This window comes from Canis lupus, chromosome 26 (assembly GCF_048164855.1).
Source record: "Canis lupus baileyi chromosome 26, mCanLup2.hap1, whole genome shotgun sequence".
In the NCBI taxonomy this organism is placed as follows: Eukaryota; Metazoa; Chordata; class Mammalia; order Carnivora; family Canidae; genus Canis; species Canis lupus.
The window spans coordinates 8,721,125-8,744,930 of NC_132863.1; the positions used below are offsets into that span (position 1 = coordinate 8,721,125).

Consider the following 23,806-nt stretch of genomic DNA (forward strand, 5'->3'; position numbering starts at 1 on the left):
ACCTGAAAAATATGTTTAAAGATGCAGTTATCCCAATAAGGGAGAAAACTATTATTATACTAATTAGATATCATAGTTTAACATGAGAAGAAATGAGGACTTCAAAAATTGCTACAGAAAGACTTGCTTTTGTCTACAGCGGTGATTACAGGCATAGGTTTAGAAAGGCAGTTACTACCAGAGAATTTAAACCTAGAGATTAAAGGATAAAAGCTGAGGGATAATAATTAACCATAGGTCCTTTATTTAAAGAGAGTCACAACAGTACAGATTTCCCTTCGTTTGCTGAGTAAACCAAATGGTTTTCTTCACTGACCAGATAATCTGTCCCCTGCCCTTTCGGATCTGTACCGGAGGCCAGGCTCACGCACGCGTATCATTGAAGTGACACAAGACACAGTACTAACTTGGCAAGAATAAGCAAATGTGTGTGTTTGTAAGAAGTGCAGGAATCAGAGGACCCTTTCATTCCAAACCCTCATTTTAAGAAATCAGTGTTGAGTTTGAAGTTCAAGCACTAACAGGCTCTGGCTAAAGCCAGCTGTGCTGGAAGTGTGGGTCATTTCACCTCTCTGAGCCTGAGCCTCCCCGACTGAAAACCAAGCTGTTGCACAAGATGATCTCTAGGTCCCATTCTAGCCATGCTTATGAACAGGGGAATAACTACTCCTGGTGGATGGACCGGGTAGGCCCCTGGTGTGTGGACATGAAATACAAACTAGGAATCAGCTTGATCTGAATACAACATGAGGGAGTGCGGAAAAGCCAATGTACAGTCTCACCTAAACAAATAATGGAATCCCTTCCTGGAGTGAAGACAAAAAAACAGTTGTAAGAGTCAGGATGACAAAATGGGAGGCTTGTTTTGACTGATTCAAAGGAGTAAAAGAAAATTAGCAAATGCATAGGTTATTACTTCAAGCGCATCAAATTAATGCTAAGATGACCATTTTAGGCAATTCAGATTGAGGTGCCATTGATTTACAATATTTTTGTAGCCAGTTGAACAAATCTAAGGAACTTAGAAGTCTTTATTTAAGCTGCTCTAGCATGTCCTAGGTCTTGCTTCTGCAATAAAATGTGTGCACCACACTTGTTTATAATCACAAGCAGTACAGGCATCTTCAGCCTGGATCCCACCCAGACCTTTGATTAATTTGGGGCATGTGAATAGATAGTAACCAAGACATGCTGGCTCTCTAATGATGGACATCTAGAAGATTCTCTGGCCAATAATGGGGAGATGCTTTAAAGATTCATGAACAGGGTAACCAGGCCCCAGGGCCACTTCTATTTACATTTGTATATACAAATACTCAGTTCTGCTCAATTTGGCCCTGGCTACCCGTACTCAGTGCTCTAGACAGCATATGTTTGGGAGTCTGGGCAGAAGCAACCGGAGTTTCACAGCTTAGAGCATCTGTGAACTCAGATGTGTAGCTGCTGCTAGGCCACAGTTTCCGGCCTCACAGCTGGGGCACATTGGTGTTGTGGGTTCAAGTTTCAAAGGGAAGATTCAGACTCCTCTCCCCCAGGGCACAATCCCACATGTGCCCCATCATTTCCTCAGACATGCTCTCGGAGATGGAGAGCAGTGTCCTGTTGTGATGGGACTGATTATTACTTATGCTGAGCCTACCACAAGGCAAACCTCATCTCCTCAGAAGGCACTTGGATGTCAATTCAAGACAGTCACGAGAAGATATTCAGTGGTGTCCTGCTTTCCAATCAGTAGTGTTCAAAAGAGGTTTGAAATACACTTCTTGACAATCTACATAAAACTAAAGCAGTTGATGTATGTTTTGGGAAAACTAAATAAAGACCATTAATCTAAGGGGACGCAGTCTTGGCAAATTAAACCTTGTATATCCTTCCTTTTAACAGCAGTGTTCTTTCCACTTGCAAGAAGAGGACCTGGTTATGTTCTTCTGTTAAGAGTGTTCTTTTCTAAAAAAAAAAATTTAAAAAAAAGAGTGTTCTTTTCTGAGGATAATTACATGGGTAACGATTCTGTGATTTTTGAATTTCACACAATACAGAATTTTGCACGATACAGAATTACTTCCGATTGAAACAAATCCATTTATCATAAATTTCTACAGCATCATATACCAAATTGATCCTTCAGCAGTATCTGGGGGGTAATCAGAAACTGTGTTGGTGTTGGGCAGGCTGTTACTTTCAGAAGCCTTCATTTAGCAACCCAGTAGAGAATTCGGTTACATTTTGAGACAGTAGGAGAGGCAGAGACAGTTGGCTGAACTGAAGGGGTTCAACGATAGGACTTCATCCTTGTTCCCTGCAAATAGCAATTCACATGCGTTTATCACTGCAGTTCTGCACACAAAGCTCTGGTACTGTCCCCTGAGGTACCCTGTGCCTTTCTAAGAAGTTCTCCCTTTTGTGCATCTCTTGGAAAATGACTAAATATAAAATGTTCTTTCTTTGTGCCCATTTGGTACCCCTTCATTTGAAAATAAAATAATGAAGCTTTTCTTTCTCTGGGGGGTTACCTCTCCAAAAACTGATTCTTCTGTGGGAATTTGAGGTTCATTGATTTGATTTTGCTCCTTTTCTGTTGCTGGAAAAGCAGAATGTTTTCCTCTCAGGGAGAGAGGGATAAATGTGTTTGCAAAAAAGATGCACAAGCCATCTCTCTTCACGCATTTAAAGTGGAAAAGTGCACTAGGTACAAAATTGGCGATGTGTAGTGGAAATGCATCAGCTGAATGCGAAAGCCCCATAGGGTCAACATACAGTGTTCAGTACCATTAAGGCAGGTCACCAGAAAGAAAGAAACCTGTCTCTAGAATTTAAGACTGGGGGGAAAAACACATGAAAAATATAGCCAAATATCTTCACTGCTTGAAAACAGAGTTCTTTTCCTCAAAGCGTCAAAAATCCTTAAGCACAGTTAATATTTGCAGAAGTGTTTCAGTAGCACTTAACATTGTGCCTGAGAGCTTCTGGCTGAATTACAGCCCAGGGGCCTGCTATTCCTGAGGTTCCTCTTCCTTCTCAGCCATGCGGAAGAAAGGGAAGGAGGGAGGCCGAAGACTGCAGCTGCTTCTCCAAAGCTGCCAGGGAATCTCTTAGAGGAGAGAATCACAGCGAACAATCTACTAGTTTGTGGTGATTAAGAGCTTTCTTTAATATTTGCACTTTAAATTATTCTAAATCCTGTTAGCTTCTCTCCTAAAAATAAGCTAGAAACTGGTGTGGGGGTTGGAGGGAAGTGGTGGTGGCGGCGGGGGGGTAGCTTGACATTATAAATGACTCTCTTTCATATGGTGTTTTAAGCCCTAATTTTTTTTTTTTTTTAAGATTTTATTTATCAGAGTGTGTGCTCGCACTAGCAGGGGAAGCGGCAGGCAGAGGGAGAGGGAGCAGGTTCCCCTCTGGGGAGCCCAACATGGGGCTCCAGCCCAGGACCCTAGGATTATGACCTGAGCCGAAGGCAGACACTTAGCCAACTGAGCCTCCTAGGTGCCCCTAAGCCCTAAATTTAATGGATGTAAAAAAGTCGATTCACAGGGGGTGCAATTCTTTGGTTGCAGTCATATTAAAACACTGGCTGTTACTCCCTTATAAACAGATGGGGAAGGTCATGTTTACATGATACAGGATTCTCTGCCTTCAGGCACAAGGGCAGCAGCCTTAGATATTTCTCGTGAAGAACTCTTGGCCAGAGAGTGTGGTGGTCCCCTCAGGATCTGAAGGGCAGAATATTCTGCGGTGGAGCCTGCATCTGAAGAGCTTGCTGGCCACCGGGCTCGCTGTCTGTTACACGTATGTGTGTTTCTCATCAGGAAACTGCTGCCAGCTGGCCGGGCCCCACGTCCCTGTGTGAGCCACTCCTCTCCGGACCTTGCAGACACAGCGAGGTGGGCCTTAGCCCATAAAGTACGGACAGTGCTTGCCCAACTTGAAGCCATTTCTGTGCGTGTCATAGCCACCACCCAGTCCCTTCCTTCCATGGGGATGGTGAAGGAAGGATCACACCAAACTTCAGCCATCCGTGTGATTCCTTCCACTGACCACGCTCAGTGTTGAGATCTCAGCCAAGAGAACATGGCACAGAGATCTAGAGCCAACAGGCTGTGTTCTGCTCATTCCTGGTTGTTAGAGAATTAGCCTGCTCCTTGCTGGCACCAACATGTCACCAGTCATTCAACACGTGCTCATGAGCACCTTCCCCGGCCTAGCACGGGGCTGGGCCCCTCCCCTCCCACAGTGGTGAGCAGTGTGGCCAAGGGCCAGCCGTCAGGGAGCTCAGTGCACTCGGCAACTCACCTGTGCTGGTGCAACCAAAGTGACAAATGTCACGGAGCAAGAGTAGGCAGTGCTGGGAGAACATACTAGACCAGTGATCTCATTTGGGAGGCTCTGCGATTTTCCTAAGCTAATACCTGAGCAGTGAGGAGAAATGAGTGCCAAGGAGGCAGAGAGATTGCTCCAAATTGAGGAAAGCGAGTGCAAGAGGGAAAACTCATCATCGCTGTAACCTGAAGAGAACATAAGGGACAGTGACATATTGGAGAGAGACACAGCAGCCAGAGGAAAGGGCACTTGAGAGGTTGCTGGCTGAAATTTTGTAAATGAGATCACGTTTCCCATCAGCTACCACTGTTCTGGAAGGATATCCCTGGGGAGGAAGAGCTCGTGGTAACTAGCGCTCATCCTTTAAATCACAGGTAATAAAGAGAAGCAAACTTCCCGATTACATGTTAACAACCGAGGGACAGCAATCTGGGGAGAGCCGCAGAGCCTGCCGGTTCTGCTCTTACAACTTTGACTATCAGTGTATTTAAGGTTCTGAGATTTCAGAGGCTCTCGCCTGAGAGAAGCATGTTCTCCGCAGAGCCTCGGTTATCTGGCTGGGGTGTGTCCAAACTTCCATACCACGGTTGCCAGCAAATCCAAGTAAAGCTCGTGTCTTGTCTTTGGGTTCCTACGAGACACCACTGTCAAGGAACTGAGCTAGTTGTGGGGTTTGGTTCATGATTTAGACCAGCGACCGCACAGGGACGCTGTGTCCTCCTTAAGCCTGGGGTGACATGATCTGCAGCCCCACGTGGACATCAAGCCCTCTATCTACCTTCTGAGCCTGAGCATCATCATCCCAGCCTCCTCTGTACGAGAAAAGATTATTTCTAGATTAAAAAAACAGCCTGTAGCCCATCCATTGGATGTATAGAGAAGCCCCTTGACTGGAACAGAAAGCAAAACCTCTCTCAGCCAGCCTGAGACTGGGGCTCAATGAAGCAGGTCAAGTTTCTGTGGATATGATGGCTCAGAGACTGACGTTCCTAACTCAAGGTGCTCAAAACATTTTCGTCTGATCCAATTTGTATGAATTCAGTGCTACCATTCAAAAGGACCATTGCTCTTCGTGCATTAATTCACCAAGCCGTTTAGTAAACTAGCTTCTCCGGTGGATGGATGCGAGCAGAGAGAGTCCTCCTTGGCCCCCACCAAGGACAGTATCACCAATAGGGTCAGACTGCCATTGGCTGTGGCTGCGGCCAGTGAAAGCTTCCCACACGAGCAAGAGGCCATGGAGGCCAGGACACGTGTCACGTGAGAAGAAGGTACAGCAGAAGTAGAGGGTTGTGCTCAGCCCGGGACACAGGGGCCTCAGGGATCACAAACAGCCAGGCTCATGTACCTTCTCTCTGATGTTCCTCTGGCTCAAACGCTTGTCTCGCAGAGTCAACAGGGCTGTGCATGCTGAGGTAAGAGTTGATTTTGTTGGGGGCAGGGACCCTTCAAAGACTCCCTCCCTAAGTAGCTTTTGTGCAGGGACAAATCTATTCAAGTTAAAAGCCAGGGCCCTCTGGCTGCCCATGCACTTCTTTTCAGCATTCAGTAGTATCAGCTTCCTGCTGCCTCTACTGAGTGCCACGCCAACTCCATGTGCCACTGCTTTGCACGTGTGGCTGTGACCTCAGTGAACTGGTGGGGCTGCTGAAAGCCTCGGATACTCTTAGAGATGGCAGGAGCCCTGCTAGTTTCCAAAAAACCATGAGCCTTCTGCTACCAGAGTCCAAGCCTCTTGTGTCCTTAAGCCAAGCAAAGCATTCAAAGCGTAGAAGAAAAGTCTCCATCTGTTCTGGAAAGCCTGCCAGTAAAACAGCATCTTGTGGATGAGGGATAGGTTATAACCCACGGAGGCCCCGGAGAACACAACTTAGCATACTTTTAATACCTCCCGGGAGGTCTGTGTTGCTCAGAGTGGCCCCAGCAGAGGGGCCAGTTATTTCTTGCATTTTCTTCGTGTGCCTATGACCAGGCTGAAATTGCTGAAATTGCCTCAGTTGAGTTGCACCACCTTTGGGACATTCTCCAAGCTCCTGGCAAAATCACAGGTTGTGAGCGGGACAGCAGTGCACCTGGCTACAGACAAAAGGTTGTCAGAGCTGGAAGGAGCCTTGGAAACAATCTGGATCTACAATCCATTTGGATACTAGGCAGTCCACATGGAGATGGCGAGGACATCCTCTCCAAAGGGACTTCAGAGCATGTTGCAGAAGTGCGTGTGCAGGCAAGTCCGCACCCTCAGGCTGCTCTCTCCCCAGGTTACCATCTCTGACTCAAATCCATTTCTTCGTTTACCAAAAGTAAAGCAGCTTGAGAGAGGTTGTGGCCTACCCAAGTCCCTAACTGGAGCCTCAATGTCCTCGGTTAGCTCCAGGCCCACTGTCCCTGCCTGGATTAGAGGAAAATGAGGAGTGTGTCAATCATGGGGTGAGTCGGGAGATAGCACGCCAGTTATTTTCATAAAAAGAATTTTTAAAAAATTCTAGGTCACTTAAAAAGTAAAAATCAGAGAACTCAAAGTAGTAACTACAGGAAGCAGCTGCCACCCTGAAAGCTGGGAGGGCACGAGAAGGAAGTCAGAAGCATGGAGGAAAGGTGCCCCACGGAGTTGAAACTGAGAGTGCAAAGAGAAAGGGGCACCAGGGCTGGTGCTGGTGTCCGAGCTGCAGAAAGGGTCTGAGGGAGCTGGGACCAGGCCTCCGAGGAGGGGGAGGTGCTGGTGTCTCTGCGGGTGGGGCCACAGTGAGGCTCATTGGCACATGTTGGGAAAACTGCAAGCTGGACTCAGCTGCTGCTCCTGGGTGGCAGGAGTGTGGCGGAGGCAAAGCTGACAGCAACAGGGAGTGATCTAATCAGGAGAGGAAGACCAGAAGTGTTGCTGAGATGATGCTCACAGGAAGAGACAGCAAAAGAAACATCCTTTCTCGCTCCCCCAGCCTGGGGGTCTCCCTCTAGGGCCCTGCCTTGGCAGATCCTGACTGGGAGCAGCTGGCAGAGCAGAAATAGGGTTTGCGGAGTTCTGGTCTCTGCCTCCCAGAGCAGACTGGTGTGGGTTTGGGGCTGGGAGATCCGCGTTCACAAACTGGCACACTGAGCTTTTGCTCCAGTTGAAGCCTGGGCCTAACACTTACCAGCTACCCATCAAGTCTCAGAGAACAATCTGGAATCCGTGCCCTCAGACCCCCACCACAACCCATCACTGGACGTGGTCGAGGTGCTGTGTATGCTGATTGCCGGGCACAGGGTGCTAGTCTGGGAATTAATCCTCATGCCCTCTGCCCTCTAGGCGCTGACCTGCAATGGTGAAATGTGTTGCAAACCTTTCTCAGGTAGCCCAAGAGACTGGACACTCTTGTCTCTCAAAACAGCCGCAGCCATGTGGGACCTGCCCAGTGTGATGCCATCTCATCCTGTGGGAAATGCTACCGCAAGCATCTCCAGCCTCACCCGGCCTTTGCCACGTGCTAGTTTGTCTGAAATGGTAAGAACTATTTACAGACTGCTTTAAAAAGACAAGAAACCAAAGCATCGTAGGACACCAGTCCTGCACTGCCATGATAGTTGGTTTTTCTCACTCTCCCCTTATGTGACAAAGAAAGGCACTTTGGAAGGATCTTCTCTAATGCCATGGCCAAGTAAGGCAGAAGTAGGTCCCAATAGGCCCAGGGGGCACACACTGGTTTCTAGGGCATCCAGCAGGGGAGTGAGCCCTATGGTTAAGGGCTTGGGGACCCAAGGTTTAGATGCCGTGGATTAGATGCAGTAGTTTCTGTGCCCGTCTTGCAGCCCATAGAGCCCCCTTCCTCCTGTGTATGGGATCACCTCCATTCCCTCCACTCAAGGCGGACAGCTTCAGCCCTTCCACCCGGGGGATCTGGGGCGCTACTCACCTGAAAAATCACTCGTCTGTGTTTATCCCCACGAGAAGCAAGATTGCCATACCGTTCCTGGTACCGGGCCATGACGTTGACCTTCAAAAGCCCTGAAACGGCTGTTTTCCTGGCTGCTGTGAGCTGTTGAACTCAGGAGTAGGTATTTCCTGAAAACATTTAACATCCCATAGCAAAGGTGTTGGAGGCGTCGTCTCCATTGTCGTTTCTCCCGGGCTGTGGTTGGCCTTTCTGCGTGAGTGCTTCTCCCCGCTGCGGGCTGGCTCTGCCAAGCGTGGAATCCAGGCCTTGCCTTCCCATTTGAGCTTTCCTGCTCACCCACCCCAGGAGGTAGATCAAAGGGGAGGGGACGCTTTGGGTATGAGGCGGTGATGCAGGAAAGGAGTTCTAGAAGAGACCTGCCCAAAGAGTTGAGGAGCACAAGTCAGTCACGCGGCTGACACAGAACATGCCTCCTGGCTCTGGGGCACAAACTTCTCCAATTATCAGAATGAAATCTTCAAGAAGCAAAATGGACATTTAATAGTTGCTTGCTTCCCCATCTACCCCTCCAGTCAGCCCACAGTGGCCGGGCTGGTATTTGTCTTCCTCTTAAAATGGATGCTGTCCAGGGAACTCAAAGAACTTCATTTATTTTCATTAAAATTCCCAGTATCAGTGACAGGCGATCGGCTCACGGGTGTGGAGGATGACAAGTGGCTGAGAGTACATCTGATCACAAAGAAAGCTTCATCCTGTCCAGGTACAGAAGCGTGAGCTGTAACAGCCCCCACCATCTGAGAAATACGCTGTCACAGGGCTTATCAGTGGAGACAAGCCAAAGCCAGACCTGCGAATTCAAGGAAATTCAGTAAAAGTGAGGTTTTTTCAAAAGGGGAAGTCTGAATAGATAAGACATATTTTAAGCAATCTCTAGAATTAGCCATCATCCATCCACATGGTAAAGGGGGAACGGCAAAATACAGGTAATGCAGAAAATTCATTCAAGCACTTAGGTTGAGCTTCCTTCTCCACTGCCTTATAACAAAAATCTCTAGTTCAGAAAGGACTGGTTTGAGTTTGCTTTTTTGTCCTCTCTGAGGGCTGCCAGAGATGTCTCAGAAGGACTGAGAGAGCACACACAGAATGGCCTGATGTGACACTGTGTGCCCAAGTGTCAGTGGGTTGTGCAGAGCAATGCATCTTTTGAAGCTTGAGGGAATTGCTGTTTCCTGGAACCCCTGCCATCCTGAGAAATGGTTGAAGGCAGAGACAGACCTACCTTGAAGCATAAGCCTCTTACAGGCATAGACCCCTGGGTTCTCCCGAAGACCTGGGGGCAGGCGGGGGAAGCAGCAACTGGGGATCCATGGGAGGGATGGGGGGAGAGAGCTATGCCCCTGCTTGGGGTCGCAGGGGGAGAGGGAGGGGGATGGGTCATGCTGAGCTGGACCGGCACCACCAAGGACGAGGGGCCTCAGGGCTGGTGCTGGGCAGGTCGGGGAGCTCTGTCTCCCAGGATATGCCCTGAGGCAAGAAGCTCTGCCCCTGACAGTGTGGCGTTTCCAGTAACAGGTTGTGACACCCAGGAAAGCCTGTTTTCTATTCTCTCTAAATGTGCTGTTACATCATCCTCTGATGCAGAAGGGATCAAAGAAAACATAGCAAAAAGCAGCAGGAAACACCTATTGTAGAACTGGGTCAAGCAATAAATTAATAACAACTCCTTAATATAATTCCCGGTAGACTCCCTTTATATGACCATCTTGTGAAGGCGGAACTACATGCAAAGGAAACCTCAGTGCTTGCCCGACATGGGGGGTGGGCGGGGTGGGGGGGCGGTGAAGGGGGTCGGGGGAAGTTCCCACAAAGGGGCAGCAGGTGGGAATGTTTTAGGGCGAGGGGCCATTCTCGACCTTGAGTGTGGGGATGGTTATACAAGTGTAGGCATCTGCAAGATTCATAGGACTGTATGTTGCCAAGGGCTTTACTGTATGTAGAATATTCCATTTTTTTTCCAGTAATTGATTTAGTCACGTGTGTTGACTGTCTGACTCTACTGTATAGCAGACCTGTTTCTCCTTCCTAGGTATCAGAGTCAACAGAGTCCTATGGGAGAGAAATTGAAAACGAAAACAAAAAAGCTTCAGCATCCAAAATCCAGTTGGTGAGCCTTGGGGAGGGGGCGCCCCCGGCCCGACTGGGAGGGGGACATGGGTTTGTTTGCAAATCTGTCTCCTCCCTGTCACCTGTCAGCCTGCAGATGGCAGAAACCATTTCAGTGGCTCTCAGCAGGTGCTTGGTAACAGTTGTGAAATAAATAACAGGGATGGGGGGTCACCCAGCAACTCAGCTCCAGAGCCCTCTCCCCTCTCTACCCCGCTCCCCCATCACACTTTCTTTTCTCTCCTTCCCTCTCCTGTTTCTCCACCCTCTGGCTCCCTCGTAGGCCCACCCTCACGGGTCTGAGGGTTTCCACAGTCTCCCAGCTGAAAGACCAGGGGCCCATCAGCATGGCTCCTACAGGAAAATGGATCCAGAGGAGCTTCTTCCCAGCCCTCCAAGTCTCCAGGAAGGCTCCTGAGGCAGGGCATCAGAATCCACCAGGAAAGTGACTGCAGGGCTCCCCAGGAACACGAAGCATCATAAGCTCAGGACAGGAAGATGAGAATCTGGTCGCTGTGTTGGGGGCCAGCAGGTACCCGCAGTGGTGAGGCTGGGTGGGGTGTGGGGTAACCACTCATCCCTCTAGGGCTGAGTTGCAAAAGTGCCCAGTGAGGGGTTAGACTCCAGGACTCCGTGGCAAATACAAGCCCGGTAACAACTGTCTGGTAGCCTTCAATTTCCATGACCGATGTCCACCTAAGTGATGAGTTCTGGAAAGAAAAAAACCACGTTCCTCTGCTCACTGCTGGTTCCCCTGCTTTGGCACCTGGCATATCCCATGGTAATGACACCGAGTTGGTGTGTATGTTTGGAGTCGGGGGCTAAGGGTCTTAATGACTAATGTTCTAAGAATATTTCTCAGGCTATTGCTCGGAAAAAGACTGGAGGAAACAAAGGGGAAGAAGTAAGAAAAATTGGGGGGCTTTGTCTGGGGAAGACTCTGTAGGGAGAGGCAGACAGGGTGGTCATCCGCCCCTGTGGGATCTACAGATTGAATGGATGGACGTCCAATGTCATTGAAAACAGAGCTGCAGAAAAAAATCACTGCCTTCTAAGATTGTGTTCTGGCTGAAATCCCTGCACCTTTCAGTATTTGGGAGGAAAAGGAAAGTCAAGTTTCGGGTTGGTTGACCTCCCTTGCTTCAGCATGAACAGATTGGAAGGGCTACCCCAAGCCCTAGAGTTGGTGTTGCTTCCAAGCTCCTAAATATGTTGCTGTTTCTTGTTCTAGTAAAAAGCCAGAATGAATAGTGAAGGGAATGTTTATAACCAGAGGCTCAGAGACATTCCATTTGCAACAGATAATCGTGTATGTCTGCGGGACACGGAAGAGGGAGACACTCCGGTTTCTAGGAAGTCTAGAAGTGGCCAACTGCAGCCAGACGGCCCAACCTGGAGGACTGTCATGGCACACCAGAGCGTGAAATCAGATTTTGGAGGGGGAAGGTTTGCCAGGAGCCTGGGTAGGGATTCTCAGCCAGCAGTTTGAGTGGGCCCTCAGGCAGAGCTGGCTTAGGTTTACAAACAACGAAACAGAGGTATGTGCCGGAGTGCCTTAGCACAAGGTAGCCCCTCGGCTCCAGTTCAGCTAGGACCCTCAACCACCTCAGGTATATGCGCCACCATCAAACACCCAAGTTAGCCCACCAGTCCTTCCTCCTCTTTTCTTCCAGTCCTCAGCAGGCTTATGTTTGGCCAAGCCTCAAGACCTGCTTCTTTGCCCTTCTAGGCTTTCTCTCTGCTGCCCCATCCAGGGACAGAATCATAAACCAGGCCCATGGATTCTGCAGGTACAGGACCAGCTGAAGCATCCTGGTGACTAGGGTGGGTTTGGGGAGCTAAGATCATCTCCCAAAGAGGACATTTACACCATCATAGGCTGGCTCAGCAAATCTGAGGTCCCTAGAGCAGCGTTAATGGAGGGAAGACCACAAGTACGGGCTTCCATGAACATGGGCAGAAACTATCACCCACAGATGGAGTTCCCTCCCTCTCTGTCTCTCTCCCAAAATCTGTCCTGGGTTTAAGGCCTTCCAATGGGTTCAGTCAGTCTCCATCCAGATTATCCAAGACACCGCCCTTACTTAAAGTCAACTCATTCGGCTTTTTAATCACAGCAGCAAAATACTTTCACAGAATACCTAGGGTAGCATTTGATTGCTAACTTGAGGCTATAACCTCACCACCAAACACCCACCACAGAAGCCTGGCTCACCATGCAGTTTCCAGGCCTGTCAAGCTACTGCTCAACCTGCTCCAAATTGGAAAGTGCTAAGAGGTATGACTTCTCTGCCAGCTGTTGAATGACATTCTTCTGAGGTGCCAGGGCTGGGCTCTGATGCTGGGGAGGGGAAGCTGGTGGTGTCCAGGCACTGCCCTACAAACACAGAGAAGAACAGTGACTAAGCAACAAGCTAAATTTGGTTCCCATGGGATAATGAGAGATCTTGGTTTGCTGTGATAACTCAGATGTCCTAAACTGGCTGTTCCTCTTCCCAGATCCAGTATGAACTACGAAACTCTCCAACATGATTAGTAGAAACTTTTGGAATGCAGCCCACAGTGAGATATGTCACCCAGCACATTCCCCTGAGTGAGCTGCCTAAACCAGCATTCTAGATGCTCCACAAACTAGACGGTCAGCCCAGGAACTCACCCTGAGGACGTGCCTGAGAAGATGGGGTACCCAGAAGAATCTAGGCTCGCTGGGACTGAACCTGGGAGTGATGTGGGTATGAAAGGGTGCAAATGGTGTTCGCATCATAAAGAATGCAAAACATAACATGGAAAAATAGTTTTCAACATACATGACAAAGAATTGATAACACATGAAAAGCACTCTTTCAAAATGATGAAAATAGGCTCACAATCTGTTTTCTTAAGTGTCTTTTTAAAACTCTTTGATTTTTACATGGCAAAGAATGTGAACATACAATTAACATCCACAAAAGAAATTAACGTGGCTATGGAACATAGCAACAGATGTTCAGCTTTACTAGAAATTAAAAATTCAAGTAAAGTCATCCCTGGGCTATCATTTGCGACACCTCAGGCTGATAAAAGTTTAGAGAGATCCTGGTACTGTAATAAATGGAGAAACTGATTTCTGACTCTCTACTGTAGGGGTGTTACTGATGAGTCTCTCTATGGGTCAGTATTTGTCAAAAGCCTTTATGATTTTCCTGTGCTCAGACTTCTCTGTAGACTGTTTGCAAAGATGGCCAGAGCAGCTCCTCCCTTCCTGTCCCACACACCCTCTAGCAATCTGAGCTCCCATTCTTCCATCAGTTATCTGGGCTCACGTGGAGTCTTGCTGTGACCAACACAATGCTGCATAAGTGAAGCATTACAATGTCAGAGACTAGGCCTGCAGAGGTTTGGCAGTTTCCATTTTTGCCGTCTTGGCCCTCTGAGCCACCGCGTGAGGATGGCTGGCTACACAACTGGAGAGACCACATGGAGAGAGAGGCTCTGGCTGACCCCATGACTGCAGCTGGATCAGCGAGCCCAGCCAGCACCTCACAGAGCAGAAGAACTGCCCAGCTAAGCCCGGCCAACCCCCACAATGGTGAGAAGTGATACATAGTTGCCCTTTTAAGGTATTTTTGCATTTTAGGATGGTTTGTTACATAGTGACATATATGTTTAGAATTCTATAAAAATAATCAGACAATTGCACAAAAATACATGAACACTTATGGTAGTACTTAAACAACAAAAACACTGATATGATTTTGATGAAATGGAATAATGCCCATAAAGGAATAGCTAAATTAATAAGGGTGCCTCTATTACAGTAAAATGCAATGCAGCTATTAAATATGAGAATGCAGTCTCCATTTATTTACATAAAAATATAAGTACCATGTTAAGTGAAAAAAAAACAGGTTATGGGAGAGTGGGAATAGCTAAGTGATGGAATGTGCAGATGGAAATTTATAGTATGTATAAATTTAACTTATAGTAGAAGCTCAATTAGTGGTAGCTTCTGAGTATGGTCACATTCTTAAAATATAGGATTATTAATAGAATATTAATATCAGCTATTATATAATATCCATCCTGTACATTAATTCATTAATATATTAATTAATAGCAAAAGATAATATATTAATTAATAATAAATAACAATAGGAAACCCTATTTTTATCAAACGTATACATATATACATTATGTTATAATTAAGTATATATAACTAAGTATATAATTAAGTATGATATATAACTATATATTATATATAAGTATATATTGTATGTAAGTATGCATAAGTATATATTATACTTAATTATAACCAAGCATATATATATATATATATATATATCTCAAATATATATCATATATATATATGATAGTGGATTTAACAGATATCTCATTTTTTTCTCTAATCTCTTTTCCATTTTCAGAAATTTTATGGTGGGCTATATTTTATTTTTTATAGCCATTTCTAAATTTTAAAAAGCAAATTAAGAAAGCATTCTGCTTTTCACACTTTGATAATTTGCTTTAGCTACATCATGAAGTTTCCCTAAACTGCATGTGAGTGTACATGTGTCTGTATTCTTTGCATATAATTCCAAAAATGGAGGCCCCCACAATTGATAATAAGCTCCAGTATTGTTTATTTAAATGTATGATTTAAAAAAGATTTAAGTGTATCAAAGCATTGAAATAATGTGTACTTTCTACTAGAATCCATATCAGAACATCTTGTCCCCTAAATCTGATGATAAATTGCTTATAGAAATGTGACATACTATTTTTAAAAATCTTTGAATTATTTGTGATGCATAAAATATAAAAAATAGAGAAAATCGGGTTCTCCCTTCATAAAATAAACCTCTACTTTATTATATATATATATATATATATACACATATATATATATATAAAATACATTGTCAAAAGCCAGGAATATATATATTATATATATTTATTATATATAAAAATGTTTTATATATATAAAATATAGTATTAGCACTCAAAGATCCCTATAGTCTGGGATCTTTCTGGACAAAGTTCAGGATCATTAGAAGCCTCGGCTAAGGTTACCCAAGCTAATACACAAGCCATGCTGTTCTGGAGATGGAGAAGATACAATGAAGCACCAGGTGCACAGGGCACTCACACCATGGATCATTGAGGAGAGGAGCACGGTCTTTAAAAGCCCACCGTGGTTGTTTATGGTTCAAATCCACACTATATCTCCTTTTGAGGAAATTCTAAGGCATTTTATAATACTGAGATTCCCTATAATTGATGCAGTAAAGAGGTATTTTTGTCCAAAATTTCCTGAAATCATGGGGCATCTGACTGGCTCAGTCGGTGGAATATGCAACTCTTGATCTCTGAGTTGTGAGTTTGAGTCCCATGCTGAACATAGAGATTTTTATTTTAAAAATAAAATCTTTAAAAAACAATTTCTTCACATCATTTGATCATGGAATTATGGAATCTTTTTGTTTGTTGCTGTTTGGGGTGGAAGAAGAGGTGATTGTTGGTAGAAATAAGACTTTTTTATCTCACTGGACCCACACTAGTGTCTAAATGGTGGATGGACAGAAAGAAGAGAGGGAAGGAGAAAGGAAGGAAGGAAGGAAGGAAGGAAGGAAGGAAGGAAGGAAGGAAGGGAGGGAGGGAGGGAGGGAGGAGGGAAGGAAGGAAGGAAGGAAGGAAGGAAGGAAGGAAGGAAGGAAGGAAGGAAGGAAGGAAGGAAGGAAATGACACAGGAAAGAAATCAAGGTCTATAATTTTAAATTTATGATTCCAAGAATGCTCTGAAATAAGAAAGGTTTTTTTTCCTCTTCAAATTGATAGAGTCTCATTAGGTGGCAAATCTTGACCAGAAGTGCATGAGGTTATTTATGATCTTTACTGAGCCCTCCCAGTGAGAATATCCCTGTTTTGCTGCAGAAATATTGCTGTTAATGATGATGGGGCTTCCCCTCAGTCCCTAATGGGTCGTCACATAATCTAGGGTCATTGCCTCATGCTTCCTTTTCCAAATCTGAAACATTCTAAATTCAGCTGATTTGAAGGCATTTTGAGAAGAGACTGTGGATCTGTTCTGCATCCATATTTGTAGAGCTGTTCATACCAGGTAAATTCACTTTCTGGACTATGACATGGAGAGAGGGCCTCCTGGGTTTGCTGCAGTGGTTAAGTATGATGATATATACAGAAACCCAATACACTCTGGACATAATATATGCTTCAAGATGCCCACTGCTCTCTTTGCACTTTTTGCTGACCCAATCCCATGGGGCCCATCTGGTCAGCATCAATGCTTAGTGATCCTCCAGCTTTACCTGTCCTAAGTCAGGAGAGAATGGAGCAGAAGCCCAGATTATGTCTCCATTTATTCCTCCCCCTGCAGAAACCCTAACATAATTACCACATACATCAATTCTGCCACTAGAAGCTATGCCCAGGCTTATTTTGTTTTCCTTCATGCAGCTTTAATGATTTCCTCTGTGTAAAACATACCATTTTAAATTAAAAAATTAAAAATTCAGAGGCAGATATCCAAACAAGACAGCAGCACCCTCCACTGGAGGCCATAGCTTTGGAGCGCAGCATCATGCCAGGGACCATGCGTACAGTTAGCAGAGTGGCTGCTAAGGCTGTAAAGCTGAGTCCACAGTGGTGGGTCCTGAGACTGAAATACTGATGAACAGATCCAGTTAACCTGACTGCTGCTTCAAAAGTCTCCCGGTTTGTTATGCTATTTAATGGGACCAAAGTACATATTTGTAGGGAAAAAATAGGAATGACAACTACCTAACTGCATGCTATGTTTGAGGCTTGCATTCTTTGCAGGTTAGGAATGGGAAGAGGAACTGGAATTTAGGAGGAGGAGCTGAAGGCATGGAAGGTAGTAACAAAATACTCAAAATTATGTTTTTTTTTTTTTACATACTACAACCCAAGACTTTTAGAAAGAAGACCTTAGTAGGAGTTTGAAAGGTTGCTAAGAAATCACTTTGAGTTTCTTTGGAAATACGAAGTCAGGCTCAGATGCTAAGAAGTCCTCCAAGTCAAGCAAGAAGACCCCAGAGTCATGGGATTCCTGCTTTAAAAAAAAAAAAAAAAATCCAGGGCCAAGATGCAGGAAGGACTTGAGGTCTGAGCTTCCGTGAGCTGTCTTCTGACCCTCCCTGGCAAGACAGCTCTTCGATAGTGTACCTCCCCACCCTCTGGCCTCAGCTTGTTTCTGTTTGCTGTAAAATTGTTTATTCAAAAGATATTTATGGAGCATCTGCAATGTACCAGGCACTTTTCTAGACACAGAGAAGATCACAGGGAACACAGAAGGCAGCTCAGTCCTTGCTCTCAGCAGCAGGGCAGGCGTGAGCATCAGACCACCTACATCTTGGTATGCTAGGCCAGGCAAGGGCTTCTGCTGACTATGAACACCTTTTGTCCTTTACTTCTTAGAGTGCTGAGTACAGATCTATCCCTGTGTCTCTCTTATTAGTTGTAGTGAAGATGGCTAGCTGTCCACAAACCTTTGTTCCCCACCTCCATAGTAACCCAGCTGGAGCTGGGAAGTGGCTACTGGCCCAGCTCATCATGGACTTGTGAGTACTTCCAACCAACGGAATGTAACTGGAGGTGATGTGAACCATTTCAAGGCCAATGCTTTTAAGAGGTGGGTGCGCCTGCTTCATACTTGCTTTTCAACAAATGGATACAAAGTAGGACAAGACCCTGGGGGGTAAATGCATATCCTTGAATCATCATAGTGAGGAGAGCCACTTGCCCCAGTGAATAAGTGAATTGCTATTACACTTTAGAAAGAAATGAATTGCTACTATACTTTATTTGCTGCATTTTGAGGTATATATGTTGCTTGTATTTAACCTATCTTAACTAACACATCACTTAGGCCTTATTCTATAGCATATCTCCATATCTCCCTTCTAAGTTGATTTTTAACTCTCAGGAATCCTTTGTCTTTTATCCCTTTTAGCCTAGTTATCCTGATTCCTTCTAATTCTTTCTGTATTTTGTTGTTGTATGTTTCTACTCCTCTTGGGACATTTTACATAATGCTGCTGCTGCTGCTGCTGCTGCTTCTTTCTTCTTCTTTCCTTCATACAGCTTTAATGATTTCCTCTGTGTAAAACATACCTTTTTAAATTAAAAAATTAAAAATTCAGAGGCAGATATCCAAACAAGACAGCGGCACCCTCCACTAGAGGCCATGAGGCCTAAACTTCTGTGAGCTCTTCTTCTTCTTCTCCTTCTTCTTCTTCTTCTTCTTCTTCTTCTTCTCCTTCTCCTTCTCCTTCTCCTCCTCCTCCTCCTCCTCTTCTCCTTCTCCTCCTCCTCCTCCTCCTCCTCTCCTCCTCCTCCTCCTCCTTCTTCTTTCTTCTTTCTTCTTTCTTCTTTCTTCTTCTTCTTCTTCTTCTTCTTCTTCTTCTTCTTCTTCTTCTTCTCCTCCTCCTCCTCCTCCTCCTCCTCCCCTCCTCCTCCTCCCCTCCTCCTCCTCCTCCTTCTTCTTTCTTCTTTCTTCTTTCTTCTTTCTTCTTTCTTCTTTCTTCTTCTTCTTCTTCTTCTTCTTCTTCTTCTTCTTCTTCTCTTCTTTTCTTCTTCGGTCATACATTCTGACAGTTACTTAAACCTCATTCTGATGTACCTGTTAAATGGATAATTACCTCAATATATAAAGATCTACAAATCAATAGAAAAATGGGAAAAGTACATAGATGGTTCACGGAAAAGTAAATATAAATAGAACTTAGATGAAAAAGTCTACTTTCCTAAAATAAGAGAAATGTGAATAAAATTTGATTGAGATATTTTTCCAAATATTACCCTAAAAAAGATAAAGAGATATTAATACACTCTATTGAGTGTGGGAATATAGGCACCTTCATTTAGAGCTAATAAAAATTAGTACATATTCAAAAGAATGAATTGCAAATGCACTTCTCATTTTGCCCAGCTAATCAGTTTATAGGAACTTACCTTACAGATGGTTTTACGGGTACAAATTTACGTGCAGTCAAACTTATTTATTGCAGTTGCCATAATTGTAAAGTATCTTTATATAACCAAGAGGTTATCATTGAGGGACTGGTTAAATTATGGTATGTTCATGAATAGCTTTAAGCAATAGTGAGAAAGATTTTTATGCCCAGATAGGGATATATTAAGTGGGGAAAAAGGAGAAAAGTGTCTAGTACACTATTCTGGGGGAAAACATGCATACATAAATGAATACATAAATATATATGGTAATATATGTTATTGGTACATATACATGGTCATATACTATATATATGATTGTGTACTTATATGTATATTTGCTCATATAATATATATACAATACATATTATGTACCATATATATACACACATGTGTACACCCATACACACAAATTTATAGAGGATACAGTTGGGAAGCTGCACAAAAGCTGGCCACATTATTTGTTATATGGAGGAAACTTAGATGTAGGCAGAGGAAGGATGGAAACTTTTCACAGAATATATATTTCTTTTTTTTTTTTCAGAATATATATTTCTAATTTGGAACCATAAAAATAAGAAATCTACTCAAAAAGGAAGTAAAAGAAGTTCCCAAACTTCTTCTCTTTCTGTTACAACTATTTACTCACTGGAGTCATTATTTGGGCTGGGACCTTGGTTCTTAAACAATTTGGGAATTACGGTCCCTTTTATGGGTCTGCTGAGATCCATGGATAAAGAATGTACACAATATTATATTTAATCACAGGTATCCATGGACCTCTTTGGCTCAGTTACAAACTCCCGGTTAATATTTCCTGTTAAAAAAAAAAAAAAAAAAAGCAGGTAAAAATGGAGGGCAAGTGAAAGATTCTTATGTCTCTATTTCTCTTGTCTTTTCCTCTTAGAAACTGTGTCCCACCATGTTTATCTCATTGTTCTTTGTTTTAGAACACCTACCCTTCTTTATACCTAATTTTCTGGATTTCTTTGTGATTCTCCTTTAAAAAGAAGCCTTAAAAAATTACATGAGTTCTGTGATTGCATTTTTAAAAAGACTTCCCCTTAATTTCCTACCTCTTCTTAGAAATTGATTTCCCCTTGACACACTTTCAGGAATACACTTTTGCTCACCCCTGGGGCTCACTTTTGAACAACTGTTCTTTTTCCTGTCCTTGAACTGATTTAGTACAAGCCTTGTGTCCCTCTTTCCTTTGCTATTAGTATGCTCACTGTAATTCAGATTGGGAAAGAAGTTTCTTAAAACAATACCCCAAGAACTAGTATTTAAATTAATTCTACTAAAAATAAATAAAATAAAATAAATTCCTCATACCTTTGCAAAATTATAGAGTAATTAGAGACATTTTTTATTCTCATCATCCAATAGTTGTAGAATCCCTTCTGTGATAGAAAAAAACCTGGCACGGACTAGCACAGTCGGTGCTCAAGAATGTCTCTCATTACCTCATCATTTTAGCACAAAGTGCTTCAGACTGCTGCATGGCCTCAGCCTGCCTGCATTGCTGCCCACCTCTCTTTTCCTGAGATCCCTGCATTCAGGCCACACTGGTGTCTGGTACCAGGGTGAATAGAATCTGAAGCCCACTGCCTCACATTTGGGAAAGTATTACTCTAATTCACCTCACTACACTGCCTCCCTACTTGGGCACTTCATTCTTGTGCTCCACCCAGATCTCCCCTTCCCCTTCCGATGAGACAACTGTTTTTCTAGATTCTGGGAATGTTGCCTGGTGATAGCACTCACCTGTGTCCCTCCCCCAAGAATTGCATTTGACGAGGGGAGCCTCCTCCCCAAGAATAAACCCTTCCCTTGGGTCGGTCCAATGATTGCTTCAAGAGATGTACAGATGGCTGACCCCTTGCCTCAGTTCAGGGTAAGTTGGAAAATCTGTCTGACCTCTGGAGCATTCTGTGGGCTGAGCTGAAGCTGCTGTTGTGACTTCATGACAGCCCAACTCCTCCCTCTGCCCAACTCAGCTTCCCACGCTTCCTCCCTCCCAGATTCTGTCCCAAGAATCCTTTGCAACCACCACCTGCCCTTAATTCCCCATCTCAGAGTCTCTTGTCTAGGGAACACAGGACTCTAATAAAACTCTTAGACATCGAGTCATTCTAGAAAATTGCTTCCATGATAGCTAATAGTGCAATGAACATCAGTTGTTTTACCAAGCCCAACATCCTTACCCCCTTCTTCTCATATCACCCTCAGGGTATGCCTACCACCCTTCCCCTCCACCCACACTACAGTGGACAAGGACCCACAACCTCTGTTGCCCCCCTAGGGGGTATGGGCCCCAGGCCTAGCCAATTAGAGCAGCACATTGCCTTGGCCACTGTGATTGGTTGGAAATGGCACATAATCCCAGCTATGCCAATAAGAACCCTTCCCAGGGCAGCCCGAGGGGCTCAGCGGTTTAGCGCCGCCTTCAGCCCAGGGCCTGATCCTGGAGACTGGGGATCGAGTCCCGCATCGGGCTCCCTGCATGGAGCCTGCTTCTCCCTCTGCCTGTGTCTCTGCTTCTCTCTCTCTCTCTCTCTCTCTCTCTCTGATATGAATAAATAAATAAAATCTTAAAAAAAAAAAGAACCCTTCCGAGGACTTATGCTTCAACCATTGCGACTCAATCAATCATTCAATCCTCTCTGTCCCAGAGTTCAGAACTGACTGGTTGAAAGAAAATTTCAGAGAAAAGCAGGATGAAAAGATGAAGATCCCTGATGACATCATTTGACCAGTTGAATTCAGCTATTTCTCAACTCAGATCAGCTATGAAGTTTCACTTAGGGAGTTAATGTATTCTATTTGTTTAAGCTCAATTGACTGGTTTCTCTTATTTGAGAGCAAAAGAATCCTGTCTGATACATAGGGTTTCTTTTACTTGCCCTCAATTAATAATAATAATTAATAATAACAACAATAATTGCAATTTGAGTTAAACTTTTTTCTGGGGATGTATCCTTTCCTGCTTCTTACACAGAGCTCCAGAACTCAAGGCAAAACTATGCTTTCCCTGAATGCCTTGACATACTTCTGGCATCTTACAGTGATGCCCACAGTGTCCTTACATCTGTCAGACTTGGTGTGTCGGGCTCATTGAGTTCTCATGTCTAATTATTTTTTTTAAGATTTTTAAATTTATTCAGGAGAGACACAGAGAGAGAGGCAGAGACATAGAAGGAGAAGCAGGCTCCCTGCAGGGAGCCCAATGAGGAACTCGATCTGGGCACTCTGGATCACGACCTGAGCCAAAGGCAGACACTCAACCACTGAGCCACCCAGGCGTCCCTCATGTCTAATTATTTTGAATTAAAAATCTCTTCCATTACTGGGGTGCCTGGTTGGGGGCTTGGGTGGCTCAGTGGTTAAGCAGCCGACTCTTGATTTTGGCTCAGGTCACGATCTCAGGGTTTTGAGACAATCTCCGTTTCAGGTTCTGTGCTGGGTATGGAGCCTGCTTGAGATTCTCTCTCTCCCTCTCCCGCTGCTCCCTCCCCCCTTCCCACCCTAGAACAAAATCTCTCCCATGACTGCCAGGGTGTTGTTCTCTGCCATTTCTCTCTGCTGTCACTATCATTACTTCTAGCAACCCCTCTCCTCCCCTTTCCTTGCAGCTTTGACTTAGAAATCTGATCTCTGAGTTTATTTGAGCTGCGTGTAAAGTAAGTGAACATAGGTTTTGAGCAAATGCCTGATAGACTTTCCTGTGCCTTAAGTTATGTACGTTTTTGATATGTGGACATTGGACATTCAGTTGCATTCCATGATTTTTATACTTGACATGATCTATGTTTCCAATCAGGACATGCATGGGCTAGGAGACCTCCTCATAGGCAAGACATGATAGTCACCCATGCAACCAGAAAGCTTGGTTGGCAGAGGGTGGCCTCCATCTGGAATATTGTTCTATCCTGAAAATAATGTTCTCAAGTGAATGCATTCCATATGAAGCAGTGACTTTTTGCGCCAGGAAAACTAGAACGAAGCCCATGGTAAATGGTTCCGCACATACACAGGCAGCCGGCATTCATGCCAAGTGCCTTTTCACCTCTGTTGCTGTGTTGTGAGCTATCCCAGGTACTCACCTTCCTGGGTGATCTGTATGTGTCCAGAGATGAGAGTCAAAGTGCTAGCACTCAGCTGATGTCTCAGCTTGATTCCAATTGTTTTGATTTCAAAAAGAAATAAACTGACTTCAAGCAGCCAGCATCTGCAGCTCTGACCCGTACCGCTAGCCCCGGTGCTGGCGTCCTGCAGCCTGCACCGCGGAGGCCCACGGGTGGGAAAGGCGGCCTTCGCGCCTGTGCTCCGGTCTCTGGAGAGCAAAGAGCAGATAGAGAGAGAAGTCAGGGAGATGCTCCGGAGGACGGAGGAAATGGGACAGCCCGGGATGGGCCAAAGGCCTCGATTAGCATGAAAACAGCACGTGTTATTTTTGCACAAAGAAAACTACTTTCACC

General features: G+C 44.8%; 1 protein-coding gene and 1 long non-coding RNA gene across 17 annotated transcripts in view; one reads left to right on the top strand and one right to left on the bottom strand.

Annotated features, from left to right (window-relative positions):
• KIF16B (kinesin family member 16B) overlaps nt 1-13,378 on the top strand; it is a 315,045-nt gene extending 301,667 nt beyond the window's left edge. For 2 of the 12 annotated variants that reach the window (XR_012018188.1, XR_012018181.1), the window contains 4 exons: nt 7,607-7,801; nt 10,279-10,356; nt 10,639-12,633; nt 12,855-13,378. Coding sequence is in view for 1 of the 12 variants with exons in the window: in XM_072800003.1 (XP_072656104.1) it covers nt 7,607-7,801; nt 10,279-10,356; nt 12,855-12,887 (306 nt within the window). In the remaining 11 variants the exon portion in view is untranslated. Of the gene's footprint in view, nt 1-7,606; nt 7,802-8,245; nt 8,349-8,862; nt 8,953-10,278; nt 10,357-10,638; nt 12,634-12,854 lie in introns of those variants that run through there. The other 10 variants (XR_012018185.1, XR_012018183.1, XR_012018182.1 and 7 more) reach the window with 10 other exon arrangements.
• Nucleotides 222-23,806, bottom strand: part of LOC140618045 (uncharacterized) — a 29,228-nt gene continuing 5,643 nt past the window's right edge. Inside the window, exons 4-8 of one of the 5 annotated variants that reach the window (XR_012018196.1) lie at nt 23,432-23,661; nt 12,571-12,732; nt 8,211-9,039; nt 2,113-2,299; nt 222-1,947 (exon numbers count right to left, since the gene is read on the bottom strand). This is a non-coding gene — a long non-coding RNA (uncharacterized lncRNA). Of the gene's footprint in view, nt 7,794-8,210; nt 9,040-12,570; nt 12,733-19,974; nt 20,143-23,431; nt 23,662-23,806 lie in introns of all 5 variants that reach the window. The other 4 variants (XR_012018199.1, XR_012018198.1, XR_012018195.1 and 1 more) reach the window with 4 other exon arrangements.